This window comes from Engystomops pustulosus, chromosome 6 (assembly GCF_040894005.1).
Source record: "Engystomops pustulosus chromosome 6, aEngPut4.maternal, whole genome shotgun sequence".
Lineage (NCBI taxonomy): Eukaryota > Metazoa > Chordata > Amphibia > Anura > Leptodactylidae > Engystomops > Engystomops pustulosus.
The window spans coordinates 154,730,317-154,749,810 of NC_092416.1; the positions used below are offsets into that span (position 1 = coordinate 154,730,317).

At 45.4% G+C, this 19,494-nt stretch overlaps 1 protein-coding gene across 1 annotated transcript; it reads left to right on the top strand.

Annotated features, from left to right (window-relative positions):
- Positions 1-3,082: 3,082 nt before the first annotated feature.
- SPHK1 (sphingosine kinase 1) lies at positions 3,083-17,495 on the top strand. Its single transcript, XM_072111951.1, has 5 exons — positions 3,083-3,719; positions 9,946-10,092; positions 14,204-14,298; positions 14,389-14,504; positions 15,112-17,495. Exons 1-5 carry the CDS (start codon positions 3,323-3,325, stop codon positions 15,866-15,868), a joined length of 1,512 nt encoding a protein of 503 aa, XP_071968052.1. The 5' UTR covers positions 3,083-3,322; the 3' UTR covers positions 15,869-17,495.
- Positions 17,496-19,494: the final 1,999 nt, after the last annotated feature.

The following is a 19,494-nucleotide window of genomic DNA, read 5'->3' on the forward strand; positions in this document are numbered from 1 at the left end:
TATTAGTAGGCAGTCCCCTCACATTTTATAGGTTACATATAGCTCCCACTACAGTGTATTTATTTGCAGCACTCCCCCATAGTTTAACCATATACAACTCCCCCCAAAAGTATATGAATGACCCAGTCATTAGTAAATTGAATACTTACCTCTCTGTTTGCACGCCGCTGCCACCCTCTCGTCTCCCAGATCTTCTGGGTTGCAGCTCTGTGCATCACACGCCACCTGGGTGCTCCAGAGTGGCACAGACAGAGGGGTCTGTTCTGCGCCGCTTTACATATCAATGGAATCTGTGTCTTAAAGACACAGATGACATTGAAATATCTTGCATAGTACAAACTAGCCACCGGCAGAAGGCAGCTGCCTGAGTCATCTACAGTACGAACAGCAATTCTGCAGTTCATGGTGACAAACTATGATGTGTGTGCTGGGATAGGGGAAGTACGGGGGTTACAACATTTTCCTGTAGGGGACCCCAAAATTCCTGGTGGTAGCTCTGCCTGATACTGCTATGATCGGCTTTGACGTCAGCAGACACAATAACAGCATTTCTTAGTAGAAGTAGATAGTGTTACAGCTTGGGACATACTTCCTCCTAACCAAGACAGCTGGACAGCACAGACCCAAAAATCCACGACTAGCTTTCAAAAAATGGGTTGGTTGGGAGGTATGTAATGTATACAGCCTCACAGGGGGTACTTCTGAGAGGAGAAGAAAGCTCTGTACATTACATTGTATTGGCTATGGTGGCGTACTGTCCAGCATTGCAACTGCAGTATACAGGGCTGTCTCAATAAATAACCTCACTACTACAGTTCATCCACTTGATGGATTATGTGCTGAGACATTATACCCCATGTAGGATGTGTCATCAATAGCATCCATGTTATTTGTGATTGTTAGTTTCAAGTGATTCTCCATTAACTTCCAAATTGGTTTGCCTTATACTAGTTCTTGGGGGTCCATTGTATGTCCATTATATGTTTTTGGGAGTACATTATTCATCAAGCGATTCAGCAGTCCAGCTACTTTAGTGCTGTCTGCAAACTCTCTGTGGATCTTTGTTTATATGTCTGAGCTCTGCAGAATAGGAGGAGCTGCAGTAGTATAGTTATAACTCATTCAGTGAGACAGACTGTGAGAGAAAGAGGCACAGTGGGTGATGTCATTAGAACGGAATGAGCGAGTGAAAAACAGGAATTTTTTTGTAGAAAAGTGGCTACAAACCTACTTAAGCAGAAAACCTCATCACTACCGTAACCTGGAACAGTGCCCACATTCCCAAATATGTTTTATCAAGTCAGATCCTCAAAAATCTTGTACTTATAGGGGCAGATTTATCAAGTGTCTGAAAGTCTGAATATTTCTAGTTGCCCATGGCAACCAATCACAGCTCAGCTTTCATTTTATCAGTGCTCATGAATATTTTAAAGGGGAGCTGTGATTAGTTGCCATGGGCAACTACAAATATTCTGACTTTCAGACACTTGATAAATCTGTCCCATAGTCTGTGTTCACATTAAACGCAATGACGATGTAGTGTTAACTCAATGTATGGTCGCTTTGTCGAGCCCTTGAAGTTCCCTTGAATAGTTTGAAAAACACCATGGGGCACATTTGTTACACACCCCAGCGTATGATGGTGCCCCCACCCTACGGCATGTCCTTGCTCCAGGCTACTGATAAATCCCGGTGTGTGGCAACATAGAATTGTGCCATAGCCCGCACAGCGACCTGGTGTAGAATTGTGCCATAGCCCGCACAGCGACCTGGTGTAGAATTGTGCCATAGCCCGCACAGCGACCTGGTGTAGAATTGTGCCATAGCCCGCACAGCGACCTGGTGTAGAATTGTACCATAGCCCGCACCTGAATAGGCACAGGCTTGCCCAAACCAGCACCGCTCCCTCCACTCTCAATCACTGTAGATGGCGGATAAGTCAAAACTCCTGGCATTGCGACTAAGTCACACTTTGTATGTCTGTTTTCAGGGGTATACGCCTTGATATATTCCCCCCCCTCCCCATGTGCTTAAACCTATCCTAAGCAGAGATGTGTGTTCTAGCCCCTTCCCTTTCCAGCTAAGTGCAGTTCAAGACTTTAGACAGAATGGGGTCTCGTTGATGCCGCCGATCCGGAATGTGCGACAAGGATTCGGAGCTGCCGCGATTAACTAAGATTGTGCATCCAATTTCCTGCATGTGTGGCTACCCCGCCCAGGTCCGCTGGAGTTCACCATCTTCCCGGTGCATGTAAGTGCTGATCTTGTGACACAATTTTAAAAGTTAAATTCCGCGGTTTGTCCGAATCTGTCGGGTTTTCCGGTGGCCACGCCCCTGATTTGTGTCGCATGAATGCTGGCGCCACAATCCCATCGTGTGCGCCAAAAACCTCTGTGCAATTCAGGGCAAATTGGAAATATTCGGGAAACCCGGCGTAAATGCGTAAATGTGCCCCGATGTGTGAACTCAACCTCAACATTAGAAAACATCATCAGTGAATAAAAAGGACTGCACACACGTCATCCTTTTTTCTGCATAACCATTGACTTCTATTATTGTCCTTTATCTGTAAAAGGGACAACCATCTATCTTCAATTGTCCCAAGTACATATATTTTGGTCTCTATCCTGCTGTCCCGGGGCTTTAATATTAGGGGGAGCAGGGGGACACAATATCAGGGGGAGGGGGCTACAATTTGAGGAGGAGTTGCTGGGGGCAGAATAAGGGGAACCTGTTGGGGTGGGGGCACAATAAAGTGGCACAATATTAAGGGCTACAATGAGTGGGGGAGAATGGCGGCACAATGTGACAGGGAGCTGGGGGACACAATGTTACTGCTACGAAAGTTGTGAGATATGAGATGACTGATCAGTGTAATAAAACAGAAAGGTGAAAAAACATATAGAAAATAAAGGGTAGATAATGAGTAAAAATCACGGATAGCATACTGACAAAAAAGACGGATTTGTGAATAAGCCATAATGTGTCTCCCCTGTGCAGAGATCTAACCGCCTCTGCAGGACAGGTGAGTGGCCTCAGTAAATACCTAACAGTCTGCAGTGCCCACACTAGAGGGCAGCACGGAGCAGGGGGTGCAGGCTACTGCTAAGAGGCACACAGGAGTCAAACGTGAAGCGACAGGCGGAGGAGCAGGCAGAGCTGGTTATACTCCTCAGTCGGTTTCTCTTTGCTCTGACAGTCTCTCCTCTGGTGCCTGATCCTTGCACTCTCTATGCAGATCATCTCCTGAACCTTATGCACTCTTTTTGCTTATTTCATTGCATATCATTTCTTATTTCTCTACATTTTTAAGGGCCAAAGATGGGAGAAGCCCATGACTTTGCCAGCGTCCCAACTGACGTCCTCCTCTGTGACACCTTCTCCCAGGTGCCTGAAGATGGCAATTCCTTGTCCTTGCTCCTGACTAGATCTCAGCTATTCAGCCAGAGCCTCTCCGCCGCTTCCTCGGGGTCTTCACGTACCTCCTTTCAACTTTCCGACTGCATTAGTTGTCGTGCCTTCAGGGGTAAAGACCCCAAAGACATAGGGGGCTACTTCAAAGTCATATTTTATCCTCTTCGAGGCATGTTGGGGGCCACAAGTTACCGGCAAAGGATTACAAGGACGTTTCGGACAGAGGCATCAAGGGATAGGGAACATAACTTTAACCTGGCAAAGACCTGGGCACAGAAGATATGCCAGCTTTCTTATGAACAAGGTAAGCGATCATTACACTGGGCGGAAGTCATCAGGCTGTGGCTTCACAATGACTTGTAGTTAGGTGACAATGTTGCTCTTCTATATTGTACCCAAAGTTAGAAAACTTTGCTTTGTAACCTGTTGATTTTCTACGTGACCTCATTTATTATAATCGGGTGCGTCTGGCAGCTCAACATTTGCGTTCCTGAAGGGTTTCCAAAATTCTAAAACACGGCCAAAGCAATCCATCGGTTGTGTGTGGTATTGCAGTTCAAGTCTATTGAAATGAATGGAGTTAAGCTGCAATACCTGACAAAACCCATAGATAGGGAGGGCGCTGTTTATGTGAGAAAGCAGTTAGGATGCGTTCACATGTTCAGTTTTATAGATGCAATTTTAAAAGCCAAAAAGCAGGTATTGATCATAATGGGAGAACATATCATTGAGGAAAGGTGCTCCTCTTTTTTTTTTAACTCCTCTCCTGGTTTGGACATCAAAAACTGCATCTAAAAAATTGAACGTGTGAACACACGTTAAAAGAAAAGTGGTTTATAGCAACTAATCAGATTCCTCTTCTCACTTTTCATATAACCTGTGTAAAATGAAAGCTGAATGCTGATTGGTTGCTATGGGTAACACTAGTGAATGGGAGTAGGCCTTGTTATCAGTGGTCACCGTACAGACGTGTGTAGATTAGTGACACTTAGATAAAACTACAATTTCTTGAGCTTCAAAGTTGAATAAATACAAGATACTAGCTTACTTAGTGTCCCCACAACAGTCAGGCTGCATTCACATGGTCAGTTTTTCAGATGCAGTTTTCAAAGCCAAAAGCAGGTGTGGATCATAATGGGTGAGAGAATATCACAGAGAGGCGCTGCTCCTCTTTTATTTACTCCACTCCTTGTTTCGACATCAAAAACTGCATCTGAAAAATTGAACCCCTGAGGGTGCGTTCACACGTTCCGCTAGTGTTGCGCTCATAACGACGTTAAATTAACGCATTAAATTAAAGCAAAACAGCGGCGGCTCATTCCCGATCGCAGGCGTTTCCATAGAAACGCCGATGCGATCGGGCCGCGGCCCACCCCGGTGGGTGGGGCCTTGTCTGCGTTTGCAGACAAATGCAGACAAAGCGGTGCGTATGGCACCAGCCTTAGGGCGCGTTCACACGTTGCGTTTTGGTTGCGTTTTCATTGCGTTTGAAACGCATATACAACAGCTGATGTGAGGTAATTTGACTAATTACATTACCGTTTACGTTTGTAAACGCAATGTTAACGCATGCGTTAACAAAACGCATGCGTTAACGCTTTGTTAACGCATGCGTTAACATCACGTTTACGATGCGTTTTGTAAACTGAAACGTTAACAGTGATGTAATTAGGCAAATCGCCCCTCCTCAGCTGTTGTATATGCGTTTCAAACGCAATGAAAACGCAGGTCAAAACGCAACGTGTGAACGCGCCCTTAGGCTGCAGTCACACGTCGTGTTTAATGCATGTGTTTAAAAATACATTGCAACAACTTTAGAGAGTTTTGCCTAATTAAACAGATGTTAACACTTTCATTTAGAAAACGCAAATGTTAACACTTGTGTTAACATTATGTTAACAAAGACATGCTTTGACACAAAATATGAACCCAGCCTAGGGGTGCAGTCACACATGCTGCTGGCGCTGCAATTACAAACTCAATGCTAGAGTCCAGGGGCAGGCCTCTGGCTAATCGCATATGCATTTCCAATGAAACCCATGCGATCGGTAACCTGCACCTGGCTAAATGCAAGACACCGGGTGCTGGTTACCAAACGCATGTGTTTCCATGGAAACACATATGCAATTGGGCCGAGGCCTGTCCCCGGACTCTAGCATTGTGTTTGTTTGACCAAAACCCAATATGGGAAACCGCCCTGTGGCTGAGTTCATACATTCTGTCTCCTTTGCATTCCAAAATGCAATCAAGATGGAACGGAGAGAGGGGCTCAGCCTGATGGTAATGATAAGAACTCACATAACAGTCAGAGGCAAGGGCTAGGCAGCAGGATACCGACTGGGCCCCCCATAAAGAAACAAGGGCTAGGCAGCAGGATACTGACTGGGCCCCCCATAAAGAAACAAGGGCTAGGCAGCAGAATACTTACTGGGCCCCCCATAAAGAGGCAAGGGCTAGGCAGCAGGATACTGACTGGGCCCCCATAAAGAGGCAAGGGCTAGGCAGCAGGATACTGACTGGGCCCCCCATAAAGAGGCAAGGGCTAGGCAGCAGGATACTGACTGGGCCCCCCATAAAGAGGCAAGGGCTAGGCAGCAGGATACTGACTGGGCCCCCCATAAAGAGGCAAGGGCTAGGCAGCAGGATACTGACTGGGCCCCCCATAAAGAGGCAAGGGCTAGGCAGCAGGATACTGACTGGGCCCCCCATAAAGAGGCAAGGGCTAGGCAGCAGGATACTGACTGGGCCCCCCATAAAGAGGCAAGGGCTAGGCAGCAGGATACTGACTGGGCCCCCCATAAAGAGGCAAGGGCTAGGCAGCAGGATACTGACTGGGCCCCCCATAAAGAGGCAAGGGCTAGGCAGCAGGATACTGACTGGGCCCCCCATAAAGAGGCAAGGGCTAGGCAGCAGGATACTGACTGGGCCCCCCATAAAGAGGCAATGGCTAGGCAGCAGGATACTGACTGGGCCCCCCATAAAGAGGCAAGGGCTAGGCAGCAGGATACTGACTGGGCCCCCCATAAAGAGGCAAGGGCTAGGCAGCAGGATACTGACTAGTGGCACGGTGGCTGAGTGGGTACGTACAGGACACCCACAACAGAAACCATAAGAGTCGAGGGCTAGGCAGCAGGCCACAGACAGCACCCCTTTTGGACAGCACCCCATTGGCAATGCCAATGTTAAGGTATAGGCAGCAGGGTACCGACAGGACCCAAATAATAGGAACAATCAGAAGCAAGGGCTCCGGAGCAGGATACTGACTGGACCCCACACAAGTTTCTGATAATAGAGCTGTAAATTATTAGGATGCACAAAGCTGTAAAGCAGCACTTTGTGTAAATATTCTATACAGTTCTTTCCCTTTATGTGAGAGCTCCTTTTATTTTACAATTGTACCATCTAAGTATCCCTGTATTCCTGTTACATGAGTTGTCTGTGATCTTCTCCCGCCACTCGCTTGTGTCCTGTGTTGTGTCACCCTGCCATTATCGCTTTGTGTTTGCGCTCCAGTGAATCAGTGACCTGCTTCCAGATCATTGCCCTGTGTACAGGTAACACACACCAGGCGTAACCCCTATCAGGTGGAGGAGGCACAGACAGGTCGGAGCACATTCCAGCATTTACATTATACATCGCAGTGTATTACTTTGCAGGATTTGTCCCATAGAAACCTGATTTATATCTCTGTACACAAAGACTTACATGGAATTTGCGACAATTCTGTATCCCCCTATATGAGGTATTAGTGGTGTTGGGAGCGTTCACATGTGGCAGTAACGCATCAGAACAGCTGAGAACAGGAGATTTGCCTGATTCCATAGGTGTTAACAATGTTTTACAAAAAAAAACCATGTTAACGCAGCATTATCTGTTTTGTTTACATCTTTTTAACAGCTATGTAAACAGGCAAATCTCTTGTCAGCTGTTATGATGCATTTGAAATTGCATGTGTTACCTGTCTGAAGTGGTGAGAGATGATTCTCAGACCATGGACTTCAATGGCCATCAATCACATTGCCAGGTTGCAACTCCGTCCCACTCAAGCGGATAAGTGGAGTTGCATTGCTAAACACCTACACTGTGCAATGTATGGCGGTGTGCTTGAGAGGAAGTGAAGAGACACTTCCCATGAAATGGCGTTGTGTGTGAGGTTAAATTGTTTTCCCAACTTAACATGTTTTCCCTTTCCACAGAATGGCAGATAACAAGCTGATGGATAAGAGTCTGACTGCTTGGAACCCCATGATCTCCCGTTTACTGGCGGAGATACCTGAGCGCTGTGTTTGGCTATTTTTGTCATTCCCATATAATTGAATAGAGCAGTGGTGGCGAACCTACGGCACGAGTGCCAGAGGTGGCACTCAGAGCCATTTCTGTGGGCAGTCAGACCATCACCCCAGGACAGAGTTCACCAAATAGGACCAAATCTTCCTGCAGTCCCAGGCAACTTAAGAGATGCTTTAGATATAAAGATATTTTAAAGAGACACTTCATTGGCTGTTTGGAACTGCAGGAAATTTGAGTAGGTGTGGACAGGGTTGCATTATCTTTGGAGGTCTTCCTGCTGGACCCTACATTTTTACTGTACAGAGAGACCCTGGACCCTACAATGATGTTCTTTCAACTGTATTGGCTGCCTCAGGGGGCCAATATGATTGAAAGATGTGGAAGAACAGGTAGCAATAAGTTACTGCTTAAAATTCCATGTTGGCACTTCAAGGTAAATAAGTGGATTTTGGTTGAAGTTTGGGCATAGAGCATCGGGATGCATTCTCATACACCCATTAGTACAGAACCGGTTTTCTAGGGGTCTTCTGACTGGTGGGGGCAGCAATCAAGTGTTTGGAGCACCTTATGGGGCTGTAATGTCAAATCCATTTGTCACCTAATCTGTGTGCATCTTAGTCCTGGTTAAGTGCTGCAATACCAGTAGAGACCCCTATACAATGTTCAGCGCTATAAATCATAAAAATTAAAATGCTGTGTTTTTTTCAAACAGTGGGGGTGCTAGATGTTAAAAAATCCTGCACAAGGGATTGATTGGTCCCATTGGTCTAGTTCCATGCATCCACCAGGTCTTCTATCCATGTAGATCAGTTTAGGGCACCACATTTTTAAAAGTTTGGTAGAACCTTTTAGATATAACACTATATGTCAATCCTCAGAGTTTTTATTTTCTCAGACTTTTTTGGTGTTGTTTTCCCACTCCCGGGACTTGATTTTAGGATTATCTGCTTCTCTTGAATAACATAATGCTGTCTAATAGTACAGGAATTGTTCTTTTTTTCCGCAGCGCTGCTCCTTATTGTAGACATTTTAATTAGTTTTGGGAAATAGTCCAATTCTGTACCTTGATGAAGCCTTCACCTATTTAGGTATTTCGGTCATGTTCCCATATCCTCAATGCAAAAGGAAATGGGGGAAGCCAAGTATACAGAAACAGGGGGCCCACACTGCTGTATGATGGCTTAAGAAACCTAAAAAACTAATAAAACCTGTTCTGAACAATTAAAAACTTCAGCACAGAAGGCTCAGTGACAACCCCACATAGAAGCGTGTTTGTCACTTTCCTTCCCCCATAAGTGTAAAAGTGCAAAGCACCATGGCCCTAAATTGGCATTCATACCGCATGATTGCATCTGTGTGTGGAGATAATGTGGGTGGAAGTGCTCTTCAGGGGCTGATAGAAAGGGTTTCCCAAATTGGTTTGCAGGGACTGTGGCGATCAGGTCAAGAACCAAGCTGTGTGCAGCTGATAAGAGGAAATAGATTTGGATCCCCAAACATTAACACTTCATTGCTGAATGTTTGTTTCTATCTGCCAGTTTGTAGGTGGACGGTCTGATCAGATTGTAAAAATTAGTATCATTCACTCTTTTATATAAAAATATTTATACATCCCAATTCATCAAAGACCTCCTCCTCTCCAAAAAAACATTCCCCAAACACAATAAAGTTTGTCCTGCACATGCCGGGTGTGCAAGGAAGACACTACGCAATTGTGGCATGAAATGCACATTTCATTAATGAGGGGGCGGCTGCTGGACATTTTATTAATTAGGGGAGGCTGCTGGACATTTTATTAATTAGGGGAGGCTGCTGACATTTTTTTAACGAGGGAGGCTACTGAAAATTTTATAAGCGGCTGCATTTCCCACCCTAGGCTTATACTCGAGTCAATAAGTTGTCCATTTTTTGAGGCACCTCAGCTTATACTCGAGTACATATGGTAGTTTAGAAAAATGTTTGAATTTACTTTTTGAATTGAATTAAAATGGCTTCCTGAGGTAAGTCCTGGTGTGGCCAGGCCTAGCATCCCTCATTTCAGCCGTAAAGAGTATTAACCTTTTTAACTATCTGCCAACCCTCTTCTGTGAAATCAGGCAGGGCATCTTGAAATTTAGTCCTCTGATTATGTAGGCTGGGGTATGAGAAGTGTAAAAGGAAAATCCTTGAAATGTGAACACTCATGTCTATCTAGAGATGATATTGCTGTATATATAATAACCAGTCATTTCATCACCCAGGTCCCCCACGACTTTTGCCCTCTCCACCTCGCTTTCTGGTGCTGCTCAATCCACGAGGAGGAACTGGAAAAGCACTGACTCTCTTTGAGACCCATGTGATGCCAATGTTAACAGAGGCCAATGCCCACTTCACCCTGTTCGTGACAGGTAATGTGACTCGCAGGTTAAATCAATGTATAGTTGAACTTTGACCTGGAAAAATATAGATACCTTGATGTTACAACTTTTCCCTCTTTGTGGTGTAGATGTAGTGACCAGGTACCATATGTTTATACAGACCTGACAGGAAGGTCAATGGCTAACACTATATTTCTACTTGTTATCAGTCGGTACGTTCAAAAGACCTCATACCAGGTGACCTTGGAGAGAAATCATGTGACTATCGCACTTATAGTTAATATAAAATATATACATTCCCTCATAGGTGCACCAGTGCAATGGCCAATCAAATACTGTTCTTTTATCAAAGTGAAAAGGAAATTCAGCATTTTTATCATAATCTTGGTGATAAACCTGTCAGGTTTTGTGTGCTGTGTTATCTGAGAGCCAGATATGGTGGAAGAGAGAAGATAAGCTCTGTGATGTATAGGATTATATGATTTGGAGCTGAAATAAGGAGCAAAAGGCAAAATCCTCACAGGACTCCTAGCAAAGACGATGAGAGTCCTGATTATCCCGCCCACACACAGTGATTGGCAGTGACCGTCCCGATTATCCCGCCCACACACAGTGATTGGCAGTGACCGTCCCGATTATCCCGCCCACACACAGTGATTGGCAGTGACCGTCCCGATTATCCCGCCCACACACAGTGATTGGCAGTGACCGTCCCGATTATCCCGCCCACACACAGTGATTGGCAGTGACCGTCCCGATTATCCCGCCCACACACAGTGACTGGCAGTGACCGTCCCGATTACCCCGCCCACACACAGTGACTGGCAGTGACCGTCCCGATTACCCCGCCCACACACAGTGACTGGCAGTGACCGTCCCGATTACCCCGCCCTCACACAGTGACTGGCAGTGACCGTCCCGATTACCCCGCCCTCACACAGTGACTGGCAGTGACCGTCCCGATTACCCCGCCCACACACAGTGACTGGCAGTGACCGTCCCGATTACCCCGCCCTCACACAGTGACTGGCAGTGACCGTCCCGATTACCCCGCCCTCACACAGTGACTGGCAGTGACCGTCCCGATTACCCCGCCCACACACAGTGACTGGCAGTGACCGTCCCGATTACCCCGCCCTCACACAGTGACTGGCAGTGACCGTCCCGATTACCCCGCCCTCACACAGTGACTGGCAGTGACCGTCCCGATTACCCCGCCCTCACACAGTGACTGGCAGTGACCGTCCCGATTACCCCGCCCTCACACAGTGACTGGCAGTGACCGTCCCGATTACCCCGCCCTCACACAGTGACTGGCAGTGACCGTCCCGATTACCCCGCCCTCACACAGTGACTGGCAGTGACCGTCCCGATTACCCCGCCCTCACACAGTGACTGGCAGTGACCGTCCCGATTACCCCGCCCACACACAGTGACTGGCAGTGACCGTCCCGATTACCCCGCCCACACACAGTGACTGGCAGTGACCGTCCCGATTACCCCGCCCACACACAGTGACTGGCAGTGACCGTCCCGATTACCCCGCCCACACACAGTGACTGGCAGTGACCGTCCCGATTACCCCGCCCACACACAGTGACTGGCAGTGACCGTCCCGATTACCCCGCCCACACACAGTGACTGGCAGTGACCGTCCCGATTACCCCGCCCACACACAGTGACTGGCAGTGACCGTCCCGATTACCCCGCCCACACACAGTGACTGGCAGTGACCGTCCCGATTACCCCGCCCACACACAGTGACTGGCAGTGACCGTCCCGATTACCCCGCCCACACTCAGTGACTGGCAGTGACCGTCCCGATTACCCCGCCCACACTCAGTGACAGAAATAAGCGTGATATACTAAAAACGCCAACCTTAAATGGATATAATTAAAAACCCAGTATCACCAGGCATCAAACCAGCATAGAAAAAGTTATTAATAAAAACTAATACACCGAATATCGTCAAACCAAGCCGCTGGTAAATTGTTGTATAACTAGACACAAGCCCTAATAGAGACCTTACTCATGAGTATGATTATTATTAGGGACTCTGGACACGAGCCCTGATAGTTAGGCTATGTTCACACGACCGTATGGGGGGTGTATATACGTCCTCCATAGGCGGCAATGGGCGCACTGTGCGCCATATATTACTATGCGCTATATATTACTACTACTCCTCACCTTGGCGCCGGTGTGTGCCCGCCGTGATTCAGTACAGTGGGCACACATTGTGTGAACGTAGCCTTATACTTCGTACTTACTCTATCCTACCCCGGTTGTTTACCCCTCACCAGGGTTAAGACAATTTTGTCGATTTAAGCCTGCATCCTCCGCTGTACCCTCTGAAGAATCCACTAAGGGACGAAATGTGTCAGGGTGGGGGGACGCAGGGTGTATTACATTGACAGGGCAAATGTACAAGGTACTGCCCTTGTAAGGGCAAGAGCTAATGTCAAGGGGGTTAGGGAAAGTGTTAGCGCGCTGCCCGTATCCACGCCACCATCTAACAGATATTTGGGACATGAGTTGCTGCGTGCTACCTTACAGTGAGTAGACCTCTTGATGCCAAGGCCAGTAAGACTGATCTATTTCAACGCCATATTATTTGGGAGAACCGTTTACCGGCGGGTTGGTTTGACGATATTTTGGGTATTGGTTTTTATTAATCACTTTTTCTAAGCTGGTTTCCAAGCTATACCTGGTGATACTGTGTTTTTAATGCATAACTATTAATGGTTGGTGTTTTAGTATATATCACTGAACTGCTTTGAAAGTGGGAGGACAAAATAGGGTTGTTGCCCACATTTGCATCTTTCATTACTGGTTAGCTCTTATACACCCACACAAAGTCAGTGATTGACGGTGAGAGTCCTGGTAACCCCGCCCACACACAGTGATTGACGGTGAGAGTCCTGGTAACCCCGCCCACACACAGTGATTGACGGTGAGAGTCCTGGTAATCCCTCCCACACACAGTGATTGACGGTGAGAGTCCTGGTAACCCAGCCCACACACAGTGATTGACAGTTCTCCTTATATCAATGAGTACCAAATAATTTGTGGGAATGAAGTAATCAGGACTCTCACTGCCAATTACTTGTGTGTGTGGGATAATCAGGACTCTGATTGTCTCTCCTGGGAGACCTGTCAGGATTTACTCCACTTCTTACATAGATCTCCTGCTTTAAGTCATATATTCCCATATTTTGCAGGATTTCTTGTCCCCTGTGGTTAGGAGTGTGTTGGGCAGTACGGAGAGGGCCCTAATTTCAGTCTTGCTGTTGCTTTCTCTGTAACTGTTGGCGCCTTAGTGTAAGGTGCCATTCAATAGCTATTAACCTACGACTACCAAAGGGGTCACAAAGAGGTTTAATGGTCTCAATGCTGTTGTTACCTTTAATAAAATTCCTACCGTTACATGAACATGCCTCAAGATAAGTATGTGCAAAGGAAAATGTCAAAATGTATAAATCCACCCAGTGACTTGAGGTGTAATAACCCTTTATTACTGATTAACCCGAAAAATGTGCAGTCAGTACACTGGCCATAAGAGCAGTCACTAGAAGCTGAATGTCCTGTGCTCTGCAGTCACTTTTTTTAGCTTTGCTGTGTAGATTGGAACATAGCCAGCAGGATCTCATTGTCATTAGCTGTGAGGGAAAGTATTGACATATAACAAGTTAGTTATACTGCTGGAGGCTTCCGCTAATGGCACATCTGCTAATGATAATTTGGTCAACAACAACTATTAACTATTCCTTGCGTGTGTACAAAATGGGGCAGAGGAGAAGATTTTTGGCAGACCCCTGTATTGCATCATTATACACTCGGTTACATCTCTTTACTACCACTCTATAGTATTCATGAAAGGGGCTGTTTCCATTACCATCTTAATTTGGAATGATTTATATGAATCGACTCTATAAATGTTGTGTGACCTGAGATAGGAGGACGGATGAATGATCTGCAGGATTTACACAAGAATTTGGTAGATGAAGGCGATGAAGATGGATAACTATTAGGAAAATTCCAGTCATGTACATTCTAGAAGAATTACATTGATAACTTCTCATGAGCTTGTGCTGCCTGGATACCTGATTTATACCACATCTATATTTTTGTCCTACACAGAGAGACCCAATCAAGCGCGTGAAGTGGTGCAGGAGCAGGACCTGTCCACCTGGGATGCCATAGTGGTGATGTCGGGGGACGGGCTGATGTTTGAGGTAATTGGTTAAGAATCATTGTAGCTTCTGATCTAATGATTACCTTACAGCTTTCACATTTCTCTGTCTAAATGGTTGTTTCTGTTGCAGGTCATTAATGGGTTAATGGAGCGACCGGATTGGGCAAAGGCCATTAAAAAGATCCTCTCTATCCTGCCTGGAGGTTCTGGGAATGCACTGGCGGCATCTATCAATCATTATTCGGGGTAAGGTTTTGGCTTTCATGGTTTTCATCCCATATTAAGTTTTTTTGGTCATGTAAGGAGATGCTGGTAAAGCTACATAGGATCCTCTGATGGCCACATAGACACAAGAACACTTGTTACCCAAATCTGAGTAGATCTAGCAATTTTATTGTTGGTGGAATGATGGTGGCTGGTTGGGTCCATATGTCTGGTGGGCTGATGAATCCAACTGTGGTCAGGTGGGAACGGGCGTCCTCCATAATTATAGTCATTATCACCCTTCATGAAGGCCATGAAGCTTTCCAGGACCATTGTGTTTGGCAGCAGATGAGGCAGACACATTTCCCATTGTAACTACTATCAACTTGAAGACTAATCCAAATCCCCAGAGAGGTCTTGAAGGGGCTGATAACAGATGGGACACAGCAGTTTGTGAACTCTTCACCTTACCAACATGGCTGAAAACAAACTCATGGAAGGTCACTATACATATAATGATGGTCCATGATAAAATATATGCCATATGGTATGAGGAACCCTTGAAGACTTCTGGGGTGGTAGGGGTTACAATGGGATGTTCGCGACTCATCTACGGCGCCATTGTTAATCTCTTTCCTTTGTTTTGCAGGCACCAGCAAGTGACGGGAACTAAACTCCTGACCAACTGTGCATTTATTTTATGTAAGGGTCATCCTGTCCCCCTGGACATTGTCTCACTGACCACCTCCTCCCAGCAGAGGATCTTCTCCTTTCTCAGCTTGGCATGGGGCTTCATTTCCGACGTGGACATAGAAAGTGAGAAGTATAGGTTTATGGGATATGCACGTTTCTCTATTGGCACTTTTGTCCGTCTGACTGCACTGAGAACTTATAGAGGACGACTGTCCTACCTCCCAGCCTCATCTGAGGAGAAGGACACTACCTGTAATGGGGGTAGTTCCTCATCAGACAGTAAGGAGACACAGATATTGGTAGATTCCTTACTGGTACCACTGGACCAACCTGTCCCGAGTCACTGGCACACAGTGGAGGACCAATTTGTTCTGGTCCTTGCTCTCTACCAGTCTCATCTAGGTGCTGAACACTTTACAGCTCCAATGATCAAAGGTCCTGGAGAAGGTAACATCCACCTCTTCTATGCCACCTCTAGGATCTCCCGGAAATCTCTTATTAAATTATTTATGGCGATGGAGAAAGGAACCCACCTAGACCAGGAGATCCCGCACCTCTTCCATGTTCCGGTGCAGGCATTTAGGATTGAGCCTTCGGAAAGCTCAGGTATCATGACAGTGGATGGGGAGGTCATTGACTGTAGCCCTATACAAGGGCAGATTCACTGCGGTTTGGGGAATGTAATATCAATGGGACAAGGTCCTCACCAGTGATTGCAAGAATGTATGACCAGCAAGAGCACAGGGGCATCTGTGGAAAGAATGAGGTGGCACACAAGACTGGGATTTCTAGGAGCTAGTGCCAGTGCCACCCACATACCCAGGTAATTATAGTGGGGATGAGTAAAATAGCTGTGAGGAGGCGATAATTTCTACTCTCTGTAGACAACTTGAGAGCTTCATCTGCTTGCACTCGCTTACTTAAAGGGCAACTCCTGAACATCCATAAGGAAAGCTGAAGCCGGTTATTAAGGGTCCTTTTACAGGGGCTATTCTCTCCAAAACAAGTGTTGAATGACCTTTAGGCGGTGTTTTCACACAGCAGCTGAAAGCTGGTACCATGAAACTGGTTGGATTTTTGTGGCAGTAATGATCTGATTTCTTAAAGGGATCTTCCAGAACTAAAAACATATCAGATTTGGGGGCGTAGGCTATTATGGATCCGACTCTAGGAAACCTCCACAGATGAGCAGTCTAAGAGATTGCAGCAAGCCATGATCCCTTCCCTCCAGAACAGCACTATAAATTGTACAGTGGCTATGTTTGGTATTGCAGCTCAACACTGTTTATTTGACCAAGAGAGATCCGCAACCTGACCACATGACCAATGAACCTAAAGATGCTGACCTGGAAATTGGTGGAAGCAGAGCTCACTGGATGACCATTGCTGTTTTGAATGGAAGTGCCCATCACTGATCTGATATCAACCAACCCATTATTATACTATTATAAAGCTATTGATAATTTGTTACAAGTCCCCAGAATAGAATTTTTGTTTACATGACAGCTTTCTACCCCATGCAGAAACCATTAGATGAGGTTACTGTATACAGTTTTATCATTCGATTCCATGTATAAATTGTATGCATTAAGCTCCCCCTAGTGGTGGTTACCGGTTGAAAACTTTCTGTGCAAATCTCTTCTAACTTAACTGGTATTACCACAGTCTCCATGTGCAGAGTGAATGATGTGTGCAATTGTTGTACAGATGATGATGCAGTCGGGCTGCAGATAGAACCACATCAGAATGCGATTTATTTTATATATGAAACATGCGCATAGACTTTTGATTTAGTTTTAACTGCACCGTCTGAACACAACCTTACACACTACAGGCTTAGTATTGTTTTTCAATAGGCAAAACCTGCATAAAATCTAATTTATAGAAAGAGAAAATAAAATGTTTATGTTGCAAGTCTCGTCTGTGAATTTCAGGTGGTGGTCAGTGATGATATAGATCCAGGCAGGTTAGAGAAGACACAACATCCTCTCGTTTTTATGTCTTATTTTAGTTATTTTTTTATATAAAACTTTATAATCAGGACACATTTAATAAAGATTTACACTGACTCATTGTCACATAAAAACCTACAATTATGTGGATCCTTCTTGTGCTGTCAGACTCGTGGAGACATGAAGTTTTCCTCTGATATCTGGCGGCAGATTCTTACAGTATGTCTATACAATCTATGGGTATGTGTCATAGCTACATTCACATTGCCACGACCCAAGGTTTTCCAGAAGAACATTGTCCAGAGCATCACTATGCTTTTGCCAACTACCTCCAATATTTTTTTTAAAGGAAACCAGTGGTAGGTTTCTACTATCTGCCAGATCCCTATACTGTCCCTATCTAATCGTTACATTCAGAAGACACTGAAAAAATTTTTATCTTTATTTATGCAAATCATCGGCAGAGGATACTGGGGCGAGGAGTAGCCTTTCCGAGGAGCGGGAGCCAAGGCTATTTCTCTCCCCAGCTGATTCAACCTACCAGTGCCTCCATTGCACACTACCGTCCCAAAGCTGGTGCTTCAAGATCATTAAAGGGAGCCGGAGCACAACAAGGTGGTGCTGGTAGGTGGGATCGGCTAAAGCTTACGGGGCCGTGGAGTCGCCTTGACTCCCGCTCCCCGGGGAGCCTACTCCACCTCCCAGTAGCCTCTGCTGATCATTTGCATAAATAAAAGATAAGAATTTTCTCAACATCTACTGAATGAAAAGATTATACACAGACAGTTCAAGGCTACATTTACACGACTATGTGTCCACTGTACCGCAGCACAGCAGGCACACATCGGGACAATAGAAGGGACACTGCTCACCCCCGCCACTCTCCATAGCAATATATGGCGCTCGGCGCCGTATGATGGGGAAACATGTGCCCTATGCCATCTATGGGTGGCGTATATATGGTGTATATAGGTCTGCTGTATATACTTCCCCCATACGGCCGTGTGAATGTAGCCTAAGGGTCAGGTAGATAGTAGGTAGACCCTTGATGGTAGGTTTCCTTTAAACCATAAAGAACTACAACTAATGTGTCTGCGCCCAGAAGACGAGAACCGTGTATGAGCAATAGTTCAGAACAAGGAGAGCAAAATAAGATGGGTGCTGAAGAGTTGTACATGAAGGATTCGGAATGAGAGGGTGCTGATGTTAAAGCAGGGAGGGTGAGAAAAATGGACTGGGGTGCTCTGACAGCATTGAAAATTTCTAGCTGCACCGAGAAGCGAATCTACATAAATTTTATAAAGGTTATTTATCAGTGGTCATTTTGGTCATTAGACTTTTGACTGCTAAAATATCACACAGGTCACACTGACGTAAACATAGAACTACTGCTATTGCAACACGGTGCAAAAACACATTCAAGACTTAGTCACTCCAATTCCCTGCTGGCGTATGTGCTGGGACTTTTTATGCGTTTTTGCGACTTTTTGAAAAAAACTAAAAAGGAATTAAGCAGGTATAAGAACATTTATTAAAAGGGCCAAAGCAACTCTAAGGAATCTGACGGCGGACTCAAAAGCCAGACGTAGAACTTTCGCAAGGAGCTGTCTAATGACAAATTACCCCCTATAAATCTATTTTCTAAGCATGGTCTATCTTCAAATTTGCTGGTATGTTGGGGTTCCACATGATGGCACCTGTGTGGCGGCAACCAAAGCTTTGAAAACTGTGGGGGTGCTGCAATCCACTTTAGATATATCCAAATATATCCCTTGAATCTAAATGTGGTAGACCCATTTATAAAGTGCAACTTTTAAAAAAGCTTGAAATTTAGGCACAACTACACTTCAGTCCCTCAGTAACTTAGGAAAACTTGGAAGTAGCTGCACCAATTCTGCAACTTTATCAAAGGGTTGCACATCCACATTTAGCAACTCACGTGCCACATATATAAAAAACAGACTGAGGTTTTTCTTAATGAAAAATAAAACGATCTACGCGTTTTGACTGTTTTCGCTGTGTGTGACCAGATTTTACAAGTGTCTTTGAATAAAGTGGAATTTCTTTAGCACTAGATCTTTTTGCTCTTCTTATTCTTGTTAGGGTGTTACTAAACTTTCAAAAAAACTGCAGAAATGAACACTGAAATACAAGAAATCTGTTCCTGCGTCGTCCTTTTTTGTATAAAGTAGTTTGGGAACTAACTTACTTCCTTATATCCACGGACAGCTGCGAGATAAAGGAACCTGATAAAGTGTGTAATGATTTAATTCTTTACAGACAGTCCCTGGCTAGTCTAATCTCCTCATAGAGCTGAATGAATGGAAATATGCTCTAATTATGGAAAGAGTTAATCGTTAGCCTCCTTATTTGTCTGAAGTAGATCA

Excerpts from the sequence above, each read along its gene's own strand:
- SPHK1 (XM_072111951.1), top strand. The coding sequence starts at position 3,323 with ATGGGAGAAGCCCATGACTTTGCCAGCGTCCCAACTGACGTCCTCCTC. Across the intron at positions 3,720-9,945 it reads CCAGCTTTCTTATGAACAAG|GTCCCCCACGACTTTTGCCC; the intron begins GTAAGCGATCAT and ends TTCATCACCCAG. Across the intron at positions 14,505-15,111 it reads TCTATCAATCATTATTCGGG|GCACCAGCAAGTGACGGGAA; the intron begins GTAAGGTTTTGG and ends TTTGTTTTGCAG.